Source organism: Diabrotica undecimpunctata, chromosome 2 (genome assembly GCF_040954645.1).
Source record: "Diabrotica undecimpunctata isolate CICGRU chromosome 2, icDiaUnde3, whole genome shotgun sequence".
NCBI lineage: Eukaryota > Metazoa > Arthropoda > Insecta > Coleoptera > Chrysomelidae > Diabrotica > Diabrotica undecimpunctata.
Genome location: NC_092804.1, coordinates 95,927,614 through 95,942,125, shown reverse-complemented (window position 1 = coordinate 95,942,125; position 14,512 = coordinate 95,927,614). Strand labels below are relative to the sequence as shown.

Here is a 14,512-nt window from a genome sequence, read left to right as displayed (position 1 = left end):
CAAGTTCGTCGGGATGCGGCACAGCCAGATGTAAGGGATGGAAGGCGTCGCAATTAGGTCTAGCGGCGCCTTTTAGCGTCCAGCGGCGGTGTCCGGCGCTCACCAGGTGCACAGGCGCTAGACGCTTGGTACTGTTCTCAGGGACCACGACCGGTTACTCGGCCCTCCCACCATCGTCGAGGTAAAATTACAGTACCGGGAGAGAGTGGTTCTCAGCCTGGGGGGGGGGGGGCGTGAGCGAATTTCAGGGGAGGCGGGAGGGTACGAAGAAAAATTAAAATTAAAAAATTATTATTTTGTTAAAAACAAAATATTTTGTATTTCTTATTTTTATTTTGTTTAGAAATATTTCTTTATTTAAACGTGATTAAAATCGTTTTACTCAAACACACAATCTGAGTTAAATACTTGTGTATGGCAACATCGTAGGAGCGCAAAGTATATTTACCAACACTCTATTGCAAGCACTCCTGGCTCCAGTTTAGTGACTCCGTCTGACGCGTTAGTCTCAGTTGACAGCGTCTGTGTGCTGTTTGTAGCAATCGGTGTAATCGATATTTATTAACAGAGTGATTGTTTTTTAATTATTTAATAGTGTTGTGTAACAGCTTTAAAAATGGCCAAGTTACTTCCAAAGAAAATATTGTATTTAGACGATTATATCAAGTATGGTGTTATCTTTATGGAGAAAAACGGCAGTCATTTACCTCAGTGTGTCAACTGCTATGCTGTTCTTAGTAATAACGCAATGCGCCCCGGACGTTTGAAACGGCATCTAATTACAAACCATTCTTCTTTGAAAGATAAAGGCCCAGAATTTTTTATTGCCAAAAAAACAGCCTAAAACGTATGAAACTTGACTCTTCTACAAATTTTCTTGAAATGACTCTTGAAAATGAGAAAGCTGTGAAAACATCATACAAAATAGCACTTTTGATAGTTAAAGACAAGAAACCACATACTATTGGTAAGTCACTAATTAAACCTTGTTTACTTACTGCTTGTAATACCGTACTTAGTGAAGACAGTTGTAAGAAAGTAGAAAAAATTTCTCTCTTAAACGACACAGTAAAACGTAGAATTGATGACATGGCTCTGGATTTGAAAAATCAACTATTGCAAAAATTAAAAGGTATACCGTTTTTTTCTTTGCAGTGTGACGAAACAACTGATATTGCTGACGAGTTATGCACAGTTATTGTTTTACTGTCGATTTATTAACAGAATAAAAGAATTATAAAATTTTTGACTAGTCAAGGACATATATTTATCCTTGGAGGAGACTTCAATGCAAAACATACGCATTGGGGGTCACGACTGACTACCACCAAAGGGAAAGAATCTTTAGAAGCAATGAAATATATAAAATGCGACGCAATATCAACGGGAAAGCCAACATACTGGCCTACTGACACAAATAAAATCCCAGACCTTATCGACTTCTTTGTAGTCAGAAATATTTCAAAAAATTACATAGAGATAGAAGAGGCATTGTTAATTCTCCAATTATTCTCACACTCAGTGACACTGATATCAAAAAAGAAAGCCCCCCTAGACTTGTCAACAAAAATACTCACTCAGTTCCATTAAGGACCGTTCATCAACTAGAGGCAGAAGTAGAATTACTCAATAAAAATGTATAACAAGCTGCTTGGAACAACAGCTCGAACAGTGTCGAAAGAATAAAAGGAAATAACTACCCGAAAGAAATTAGAGAAATGATAACCGAAAAAAGAAAACTGAGACGCAAGTGGCATCAGTCTAGAGCACCAGGTGATAAAACTAGAATAAATAATGCCACACAAAAATTAAAAAGAGAAATTCAAAAAATTAAAAACGAATCGGTTATCATCTACCTAAGTGAACTATCAAATGATAGCGCTACTGATTGACTGACTCATTGACTGAGTCTTACTGACTCATTGTGGAAGGCTACCAAACGATTAAAAAGGCCAATTTTACAGAATCCACCAATTAGAAATACTAATGGTAGCTGGGCAAGAAGCAATATACAAAAGGCCAACAGGTATGCTGACCACCTAGAAAATACTTTTTAACCAAATGAAGAACAAGAAATAATTAACTGGAAGCTCCCTGATCAAGATGAAATGGAGATTAGCCCTGTAACTCCAAAAGAAGTATATTTGGAAATAAAAGAAAATATAAATTAAAAGAAAGCTCCTGGATTAGTGGGATAAATTAGGGGGAAGTGTTAAAGCAACTTCCAAGGAAAGCTATAATAAAATTAACACATCTTATAAACGCTTCCTTTAGGCTGAGGTACGTACCAAAGTTATGGAAGGTGGCAGAAATTATAATGACACTAAAACCAGGAAAACCTCCACAAGAAGCTTCTTCATATAGGCATATTTCACTGTTACCTGTCATGTCTAAATTATACGAAAAATTACTAATTACTACTTAAGAGACTAAAACCAATTATAGAGGAAAAAAATCTAATTCCTAATCATTAGTTTGGGTTTAGAGCAAGCCACTCAACGATAGATCAGGTGCATAGAATAACAGATATAGTAGAAAAAGTTCTAGAAGGAGGAAAAGTCTGTTCCACAATTTTCCTCTATGTAGCGCAGGCTTTTGATAAAGTATGGCATGACGGATTATATCATAAAATGAGAGGCTACTTACCAAAACAATATTCTGAACTACTAGAATCATATATATCTGACAGATACTTTCGAGTTAATTATGAGGAAGCATACTCATAATTAAGAGAGGTTAAAGCTGGAGTTCCACAAGGAAGTGTCCTGGGGCCAGTGCTATACCTGCTCTATATCAGCGATATTCCATCATTAGAACCTAACACAATTGCGACATTGGCAGACGACACATGCATTTTAGCAGTAGGACAAAACTACGAGGATGCAGCAACCATGCTACAGAACTCTGTTGAACTCTGAAACATTTGGACCAGCCGATGGCGTATCAAATTGAATAAAACAAAATCTGTTTATGTCAATTTTACTAACAAAAGAGAACAACATATCCCAGTTAGTATAAATAGAAACCAAATACCTTATGCAAATACTGCAAAATATTTGGGTATGACATTAGATTCCAAGCTATGTTGGAAAGAACATATTAAGAAAAAAAAGAGGAATTAGAAATTAAGTTCAGAAAGATGTACTGGTTGATGGGAAAAAAATCCACTCTGCCTACTTATATCAAATTGTTATTTTATAAGCAAGTCCTTAAGCCGATATGGACATATGGGATACAGCTATGGGACTGTACAAAAGAAAGTAACATCCAAATTATACAACGATATCAGAATAAATTATTAAGGAATATCATTAACGCTCCATGGTACTTTAGAAACTGTGATCTTCATCGAGACCTCCAGATGGATACGGTTATCCAGACAATAAGTAAGTTTGCCGAGAGTCATGTCTCTTCAACCACGTGAATGTCGAGGCCATCAAACTCCTAGACAACGCCAACCAGATAAGAAGACTTAAGAGAACGAAGCTGTTTGAGTTAGTTCTATAAGTGAGTGAAAGTGAAATAGCAGAGCAAAGTGAGGCTAAAGTGTACACGTTAGCTAGTAGTACTATAATCTATTAGAGTCTAAGGAATATTTCTGAATGTAACCTTAGACAAGTTTTTCGTAATATTTGTATATAGAACCAACTTGCTTATTGATCAGAGTGAATGATCAGATAGCAATAATCATAAGATTCCGGTTGGAGTTTTATTAAATAAAAAAAATTAATAACAGAAAACGGTTCCTGGAGGAAATATTGTTTTCAACATCTCTTAAAACAACAACTAAAGCCATTGACATATTTTCTGCCCTTGAAGATTTTTTAGTAATCAATGAACTTCCATGGGAGAAAGTAATTAGCATATGTACTCTTTGGGCCCTAGCCATGACAGGATATCGATCTGGATTTATGGAATTGGCAAAAAAGAAGAACCTTAGGATAATTGGTTCTCACAGACAAGCTTTAGCTAGTCAGCCTTTACCTGAGCCTCTCAAAGTCACATTAAACTTAGCAATTAAAATAGTTAAGCACATCAAATCCAGCGCATTAAACACTAGGCTCTTTCGAGCACTATGTTAAGAACTGAATAGGAAACCCTCCTGTTTCACACAGAAGTCTGGTGGTTATCCAAAGGAAATATGCTTGCAAGATTATTCAATTTAAAATCCGAAGTTGAAATTTTGTTAATGACTTCAAAAACATTTTTGATACAATTAAGGGGTTTATAGAAAAAATATCGCTTTGGCAACGCCGCCTTGACAGTTCCAAGCCAAAATTTTCCTCTTTTCCCAAACTGAATTACCTCCTCAATGATATTCAAACCCTTCCACTACATCTAGTTTCGGATTTGAAAGACGTCATATCACGGCATTTGGAAGAACTGAAAGATCAAATTCGAAAGTACTTTCCAGATGTTATCTCGGAAAACTGAAAATTTAAGTTGACAAGAGATCCTTTTCATATCCATGTTGACATTCTTCCAGTTAACCTTCAAAAGCAGGCAATTGACCTAAAATGTGATTCACAAGCAAAAGCAGATTTTGCAAACATGGACTTGGAAGAATTTTGGTTAACCTACTTTCCTGTTTACCCAGAAGTGGCTTTAGTATCTGCGAAGTTATTAGTCCAGTTTTCATCCACATATTTTTGCGAATCTGGTTTTGCTGCATTGGCGTATATAAAATCAAAATACAAAGCTGAACATTGAAAGTGACTTAAGGTGTGCTCTGACACAGTTTCAACCGAATATCGAAAAACTTGTCAAGAACGGACAATGCCAACCCTCTCATTGAAAATGCAAAAACACACGCAAAAGATTTTCAACTTTATATGCGTATTTGATTTTTAGATTATTCTTTTTCTCAAATAAATAAACAATGTTAAGTTTAATGAGAGATCAAATAAACTTTCGTATTTAAATTTATCTAGATTTTTATTTTGCATCCCAGCTTTTGCTTACGTAGAGTTAGCATCCTTAGTTTCACAATTTCACTGTTAAACCAACCAATTATTGACAAGGCGTGAGCTATCTTCAATGTTCAAAGGGGGCGCCAGGGCTAAAATGTTAGAACCGCTGATCTACAACATTCGAGTCGTTTCTGTATTGCACGTACTAATCTTTTCGGGGTTAAGTTTCTAAATTTATTGTTTCATCCCTAGACATAAATTCTACGTAGATTAAACCCTTAAGGTCCCAAAACAGTTCTAATCACTTTTCTTGCGTTCAGATTCGGGTTTTTTTTTGGGATTTTGAGGGCGAGTTTGCAAGATGCCACTCCATGTATTGTTGCTTTGTTTCAGAAGTTTTTTAATAAATCCAATCTTTGTCTCCATTGCAATGCAGTCGAAAACTTTGTCATCATCAATGTCATATCAGGTCAAGAAATCAAGGGCTGCTTCCATTCGTTTTGTCTTATCTTTTGTCTGTCAGAACCTTAGGTATCAACCGAGCGCACATTTTTATATAGCCGACTATAGCCGATAGCTATTTAATAGTGACTAAGTACCTTATAAAATATATATTTTATAAGGTACTTAGTCACTATTTATTTTAAGGGAGATCGAAAAATAATTTAAGGAAAAAAGTCATGCAATGTGGTTAAAGTTAATCGCGGATTTTTCTGAATTTTGTCATCAACTCTTCCGTCACAAGTAACCATAAACAAGCCTTTATTTGCCTATTAATGTCGATAGGACGAACATTTTGCGCATTCAAAAATCGAATACATTTGACAGTAGTTTCAATAAGCGCCGTCATATTTCAAAATGTTATAGAACAAAAACGCATAATCAACGCAATCAATAAAAAAAATAGTCAAAGAATTTAGTAAAGTAGATTATATTAAATTATGTCAGTATTTTAGGGAAGTAACTTGGCCAGATTTAAATAGTTATTCATATAATGATTCTTGGAATAAATGTAAAGAAATTATATATAAAGGAATAGATACATGTTCTTTAATTTACACCCTTAGGACTAATCACAGAAGCCCTTGGATCGATAATCGACTGATTAAAATGAGTAAAGAAAAAAACATTTTATAGAAAAGGGTAAGGAAAAATCCGTTTGAGGAAAATATACGTATTCACCGACAATTTTCCAATATGCTGACATAAGAGCTAAGATTGTCAACAAGTAACTATGAAAACAAAGTTCAGTTAAAGTTAAATTTCTGTCCAAAAACTGGTATACCGTTATTAGAAAAATCTAATGGTGAAATCTGTTTAAAAGAAGAGGTTTCTGAATTATTTGCCGAAACATTTTCCAGTGTATTTACAGTTGACACAGATACTATTTTTTCAGATGCACCTCTTACTGATAGAATAATGGAAAGTTTATCAACAATTAATATCTCTACTGAATTGGTTAAAGAGGTATTAAGTTCTTTAAAGACTACTGCCTCTCCTGGATTGGAAAATATTTCACCATTATTATATCATAATTGTGCAAATAGTTTAGCGACTCCAATGGCAATTTTACTGGTCAAATCCTTGCAAACCAATTCAATCCCAACTTGATACCCAACGTGATAATCAACACTGATATATAAACGTGAAATGAAAGTCCTTTCGACTAATTATCGACCGGTAACATCAGTTAAAATAATGGAAAAAATAATAGCTAATAAATTAGTATCCTTTTGGTTAGAGCACAATGTTATTCCAGTCTCTCAACACGGATTTTTGTCGAATCGTTCTGTAACTAGCAACCTCTTTCTCGCTCTTAATGAATGGACTTTGTCTTTGGACCGATGTGAACCGATTGATATTGTTTATATAGATTTTTCCGTGAATTTAATAAGGTACCTATAAAAAAATTAATGCTGAAGCTAAAACATTACGGCATGCGTGGCGAGTTGTTATTGTGGTTAGAAAACATCCTCTCTGAAAGAACTTTTTCAATCAAAGTGGAAAATGACTGCAGTGATCCACGTGCAGCAGCCAATGGTGTCCCTCAGGGATCAATATTAGGGCATATTCTGTTTTTGTTGTATGTATCTAATTTAACGTGTAGATGGTAGTCAAAATAGGTTTCATATGCCAACGATTAAACGATATTACTGTCCAGATATCTTTAATACCCTTTAGAATCACCTCAACCAGCTATCGGAATGGAGCATAAAATGGGCTATTCCATTAAATACGCGTAAGGGTTGTGTCGTTCAACGGGCACGTAAAAATCTATATTTAACATATTTTTTGGATGGAGTTGCTCTGAAATCGGTACAGGAAGTTAAGGATATTGGTCCTACAATCAATAAACATTAAGTTATGTTAGAACTCATCTAGAATTTTCACTGTCAGTTTGGTCACCCCATTTGTAAAGGGACATTAATTTATTAGAAGGAGTACAACGAAGATCTACTAAGCTACCTTTTAATTATGAGAGATTAAACTATTAAATCGCCGCGAAGGTGTTAAGATCGGTGGTGAAATTATTAACAACATCAGATACGCCGATGACACCGCAATAATGGCAGAGAGTCTAGAAGATCTTTAAATCCTGTTGAATGCTGTAAACAACGAATGCACTGAAAAGGGCTTAACAATCAACGCAAAAAAAAACAAAATGGATGGTGGTCGAAAAAATTAATATCGAAGACTCAGTACTAAGATTAGATAACAAAATCCTGGAAAGGGTGGAACACTTTAGATATCTGGGTAGCTGGATTGACTGCAGGGTTGAAAGTGACGAGGAAATTTAGACCAGAATAGAACTCGCACGGAAAAACTTTATGAACTGGCGTTCTGTATTATGCAGTAGAAGTCTGTCGTTGACCACACGTCTAAGAGTATTGAAGTGCTACGTCTGGTCCACTTTGTTCTATGGATGTGAAACCTGGACAAGAAAAATTAAAAATCTTTACAAATTAGAAGCGTTTGAGTTATGGTGTTACCGTCGCATGCTCAGAATCCCGTGGATAGCACACATATCTAACGAACGCGTGCTAGAGACCGTGCACAAAGAGCGAGCATTGATCAACATCATCAAAATGAGAAGAAAGGTCCAATACTTCGGTCGTATAATGAGAGGACCTAAATATCGCTTACTCCGGTTAATCATTCAGGGCAAAATCGAAGGAAAACGTTGGGTCGGAAGAAAACAACTGTCTTGGCTGCGTAACATTAGACAATGGACAGGTCGAACGGTCGAGGAACTGTTTCATCTAGCTGCCGACCGAGAATCATTTCATCAGCTTGTCAATATGACGATAGCCAACGCTTGAATACAAGTACGGCACACAAAGAAGAAGAAGAAACTATTAAACCCGACTAAGAACGGTCAAGTTGTCTCCATTAACTTATAGACGAGAAAGAGGTGATGTCATATATACTTATAGAATCCTTAGAGAGCTTTTTGAAATTATTATAATTATAAACTGAAAATGACACTGTGGGGCAAAACTTTTTAGTTAACTGAGTTTTGGGTAAATGGAACAGTTTAAATAATGACTTAGTAGAAGTTACTGGGTTAAATAAGTTTGAGGAACGCGAACAGGATATTGTACCTAGTTTTATGTTAACTATAATATTTGTGATGTTTTACCTGTTAAAGTGGTAAGGATATAATATTTAATATGATTTCTCTTCATTGCAATAAATTTTGTAAGCGTATGTATACTTTGTAATATTTTTATTTAATTTGCTATTGTTGCAAGAACTTTTTCAAACATTTAATTCTTTTGGATATTATTTTTATTTTAATACCAAAGGATCGAAATAACACCCAAGATCCAACCAAGTTTCGCCAATTACTTGTCTTCCAACTCTGTATAAATTGGTCACATCCTGTGTAACCCGGCGTATCTACCCACATTGTGCTCTAAATAATATCATTGAGCCCCAAATGAAAGGATGCGCTAACGGTTCCATGACCTGCAAAGAACAACTTATCATCGACTCTGTAATTTCTAACTAAACATATAGCAAAAAAATGAATTATAGGGAAAAATAAGGATTTATGTATGATTTTGATGTCACAACTAAAATAATGCAGATAAGATAATGCATTACACAATTTATCAATTTGAAATTTGCAAAGTAGGCGTTGCACTAAATTCATATTGCAGTTATTTTTATTTTTTATTTGATATTTTAAAGTATTTAATCGTTAAATAACAAAATTATTTAAGAATGGCTCGCCGAACTATGATTAGTGAAACAATTTTATTATTACTCACTATAGAAATGGATATAGCCAAAGATACATATCCAAAATGGTAATAAATGTTCATGAACAGTTCAGCACATTATTTAATGTTACCGAAATGAAAATAGAGCTGAAAATAAATCAAGGTTAGCTCCAAATAAGATTTTTACCTAACGTAAGGAAAGATGGATTGTTAGAGAAATAGAAAATAATCCTACAAAAATTGCACCAAAATTACGAGATGGGGTGAAAAGACAGTTTAGAAAACAATGTAACTCCGAAACAATTAGACGGATTTTACGAAATCATAACCTACATGGTTGAACTGCAAGAAATAATCCTTTTATTAGCCAAAGAAATAGGCGTATTAGATTGGTGTTCGCTAGGGAGCATATTAACTAAGATTTGAACTTTTGGAATTCAGTAATATTTACTGATGAAACCAAAATAAACTTGTTTGGGTCCGATAGAAAAATATCGGTGTGGACAAATCCAAATGAAGAACTAAAATCAAAAAATATAAAAGTTACAGTAAAGCACGGTGGAAATGGAGTGATGATGTGGGTGGTGTATGTCATCTGCACGTGTAGGTAACATGCATTTTATTGAAGGAAATATGAACCAATACATATACTTGGATATACTAAGGCAGCATCTCGCCGCTGGTGCTCAAAAATCAGATATTAATAACAATTACCGGTTTTATCAGGACAACGATCCAAAACACACGTCATATTGGGTTCGTACTTGGTTACTTTATAATGACCGAAATGTCATTAAAACACTAGTCTAGTCACCAGATTTGAATGTTATTGAATATTTGTGGTTGAAATTAAAAAATTAAGTAAATAGTGCGCCAAAATCAACTAGAAATTAATTGAAAGTAAAAATTACTGAAGCTTGGGAGGCAATTTTCCCAGAGGACACTAGAAAGTTGGTTGAATTAATGCCTAGACGACTACAGGCTGTAACTAATAATAACAGAGGACCTACCTAGAGTTAGTTTTCTTTATTAATTTTCTTGTTTTAAAGTTTTCATCATTTTAGCTGTGACATCAAAATCATACATAAAATATTTAAATATTTATTGTTATTTAAGTATGGTATATTTAAGTATGGTATGGATGTCAAGCTCAAGAAACCATCCAACATCTTACCGGGGGCTGCAAGGCATTCACTGCAACTGAATATAAGGAGTGGCATGACTCAGTAGGAAATATTTTTTATCAAGAGATAGCTATCAAACTAGGACTTCTCTAAACACACAATATCCCATATTATTAATATGTTCCTGAAAGTACACTTGAAAATGACAACAACAAGCTATACTGGGACCACACTTTGCTCACAGACCAAAGAGTAGCACATAACAGACCAGATCTCATACTAGTTAATAAACTAAAGAGACAAACAACAGTAATTGATGTAGCGATACCCAACAACAATAATCTTTGTGTTAAACAGAACGAAAAGTATAGGGATTTGGAAATTCAAATACGAAAACAGTGGAGAATGGAAAGTACCTAGACAATACCTATAATTCTCTTTACTACTTGAGTTATTTCGAAGAACCTGCTAGAAAATATAAAAAAGCTTAGTCTGAATGAACATCTCTATAAGTCTATGCAGAAATCTCTACTACTCTTGACGACCAGATGTGTACAATAATTTTTGGGAGATACTCCAGCATACCAAGTCATCTAGGGCTCGATAACAAGGAAGGAGTCACACCAGAGCGCAATCCTTTTGATACCGTAGGTATCTTGATGAATGAATTTTCTCCTTTGAGGGAGTCTTAAGGCTAAATCTGGATAATAATAAATCCTTTAGATACCCTAGGTATCTGGGATGAGTGAATTTTACCGTTAGAGGGAGTGTGAGTCGAATGGCTAAATCTGGATAATATTAATAATAAGGAGAACCGAAGAACTTCCTAGAAAACATAAAAAAGCTGAGTCTGAATGAATATCTTTATAAGACTATGCAGAAATCTCTACTACTCTCGACGACCAGATGTGTACGAAAATTTTTGGGAGATACTTCAGCATACCAAGTCACTTAGGGCTCGATAACACAGAAGGAGCCCCACCAGAGCTCAATCCTTTTGATACCGTAGTTATCTGGGATAAGTAAATTTTCTCCTTAGAGGGAGTGTGAGCCGTATGGCTAAATATGATAATAATAATAACCAAACAGTAACGAGATTTGGCTCACATTGATGTGACAGACAGGAACGTGTGTGTTAATAGATGATAATTGACTTAGTTGATAATTGACTTTATAATATGGATTATAACACATATACATATGGATTATATATATGGACATATATATATGGATTATTCAACTAAGGCTATTAATATTTAAGAATTTTATATTATTAGATTTTAGATAATACTTATTAATAACTATAATACCTATAACACTAGTAATCAAGCACACTTGTTTATTTGTCGGTATACTGATAAATGAAATTAAGAATATTTGTAAATTTTTATTTGGTTACATTAATATCAATTAAAGTTTTTTGGAAATGATTTTTCAAGGAAATTTTCAGGATTTTCAGGATTTTTCATTAATAATGCTACCGAGCACAATATTTTTTTATTCCTTTTTGGACATTTCAAAGTAATATTTATCAAGGAATATAATATTTTTTCCAGGCATATAATATAATATTTTTTATCAGAATATATTTTGGAAGGGTATGATTATTTTTTCAATTAATGTTTTGTTATCAATAAATTACATGAATGCATGTTTTTCTTCATCTCTACATTTTTTCATAGAAATAAAAACAAAAGTACAAAAACTTAGTAGTGGTTTTATTAGAATCTGTATATTAACATATATTATGTTTTTAGGAAATAGGAGCTTTTTCATTTCTTAATGGTGAATATATAATTGATTGTAATAAAGTTGATCAACTACCCGAAATTAGTTTTGTTTTCGGAGGAAAAGAATTCAAACTTTCTGGAAACGATTACATTTTAAAGGTAAGTTAAAAGTATTATATTGATGTCACAGCTACAATTTTAGTGTTAGCTTCAATTACAAAAGAAGGCACTAAGGATGATCTGATCTAGATCAAAAACGTCACGTTATGCTTACTGTATAAATTTTGACGACACTTTTTAAAAGTTTTAATTATATGTTTTATACCTAAATACAAATGTATATTGTTTTACTTCTGTATAAGCATAATTAAATTTTTCTTATTATAATACCATGTTGACGCCTATGAAAGAACGAGCAGTTTCGTATGTGTGTCATATTTTTAGCTGTATTAGGGAAATTTTAAATCTAAGTTTGATGTTATGAAAATTTTATATACAAGTGAATTGAATACCAATAATATTGAAGACTACCATAGATTGTTTAAATTTGGGAAAATCGTTTGCCTAAGCTAAGATAGCCTTGATTGATTGGGTTATATTATAAGTGATGTTCGTCAAAGATTTGTTTAATCTTTTCCAGACAATTCTCCTGCATGTTTTATTTAAGATAATATCAACTTATTTTACGTATGCCTATCGATTCCAGAATAAGCAGGCCCACTCTTCTGGCGAATTTCTGTTTTTCTGACAAACGAGTGTTTGTCTTATGAGACTGGTGTTTATTTGTTAAAGAAGTATACCAAGTTACTTTGAAGTATTTAGATTTGAAAATGTGTGTATTACATTTTTGAGATATACTCATTCATTTATTATTCTATTCAAAGGATTTTTAAAATAGGTAATTCCACCATAAGCGCATAGCAATTATTAGTTAGAGCAAGTCTAGAAAACTATTACGTATGATCTATTTTATTTAGTAGTAATTATTTATGTTCGGATTTTTTGACGGCTGTATCTCAGTAGCTGTGGTACTGGTCTATCAAGCCGGATGTTTTGGGTTCGATCCTCATACAGACACCAGAAATTTTTCAATTTCTAATTTAACTCAGCTGTCACCCTGTTTTAAAGAGAACGACATAAAGTCATCGGTCCCTACTATGTAATTAGTAGTTAATAGGTCAAAAACTTAAGCGAGAAGGTAACATTAATAAAAGATGTACAATTGGCTGGAGTATGACTATTTATAACAAGAAACGGCTTCAAAGAAAAAAAATGGTCCGATTATAAAGCGTTTTAATATATTTCGATAAGGATCAATACATGAGTATCACCAGTAGCAAGATTTTATTTCTGGCAGTACTATTCATGCATTCCGCCGATTCGATTCACTCGTGATATTTACTTCACATCCATAGATGTACTTTGTATTTAACACTACAGCACGTAAAGCATTGCTGACTTAAGCTTGACTCAAACTATGATCCTAGTAAACTTCTCACGTCATCATTCTCACATCGGTATTTTACTGACCAAACTTTTTTTAAATTTTATTAGTAATTAAATATTATTTTATTTTGTAGCAATCTAATGGTCTTATTGACATCTGTATTTCTGGATTCATGGGATTAGACCTCGACACTAGAACTCATGTGGAATGGATCCTAGGAGATGTTTTTATTGGAAAATTCTACACAGAATTTGATTTTGGTAATAATCGTGTAGGATTAGCTGAAGCAGTTTAAATATACCTAATAAAAAGTCATATAGAATGTTATACTTATTGTGTTTTCTTTATCCAAATAACTGGATTTAATTAAATACTAAACAAAGCCACAAACCTTTAAAGATAGCTTCTTCATATGGCTCAGTTGCATTAAGGCTGAACCCAGGATCTGCCACCTCTGATAAAGCCAAACAGTTCCAGAGAATATATTTTAGGGGGTTTATTCTCCTTATTACATAGACAGTACTTTGGGACATCTGACAATCCAAGCAAATGTGGATGCCGCCTGAGTCTGCAGGAGTCAGTAAGTACACTGACACCAGAGAGAATTTCCTTCATTTTAGAGGACAAAGTTGGTTGACTTTTGGGTGGCCCCGCTAGTCTAGCCTCTGTCATACGTTCACCACTAAGTGCTCTCTTGTACTTATGGCCCAGCTTAGAGCTGACTTTGGGTGCTTCCTGAGCCTTCAGACCAGATAAAAATGGTCCTGTTTGGGCAAGCTCTATCTTTTATCTCCTGAGCACAGACCAGGGTCCTAAATATAAGCCGAGACCCTGACTAGACTTAAATCCGATCCCACAACCATATATTCTAGCGTCCTCGCGCTCGTCACAACAGCTGCATACGTCAGTACAGACTTCGATGCAGCATTTTTGGCTGCAGACCTATTTGGCCTCAAAAGCTCTTCTGTACCTCCACAAAGCTGCAGTAGCCGTCATTTCCTTGAAGTCCAGATGTTCCTTACTATGATAGTTTAGAATCCAGGTACGCTTAAATACTTCACTGACTTGTAAACCG

The 14,512-nt window shown here is 34.3% G+C and overlaps 1 protein-coding gene across 1 annotated transcript in view; it reads left to right on the top strand.

Moving 5' to 3' along the window:
* The window catches only part of LOC140434738 (cathepsin D-like), a 95,423-nt gene extending 81,657 nt beyond the window's left edge, over positions 1-13,766 (top strand). Inside the window, exons 7-8 of the mRNA XM_072523227.1 lie at positions 12,018-12,149; positions 13,571-13,766. Coding sequence (XP_072379328.1) covers positions 12,018-12,149; positions 13,571-13,732 — 294 coding nt within the window. The 3' untranslated portion in view covers positions 13,733-13,766. The remainder of the gene's footprint in view (positions 1-12,017; positions 12,150-13,570) is intronic.
* The last annotated feature ends 746 nt before the right edge of the window (positions 13,767-14,512 follow it).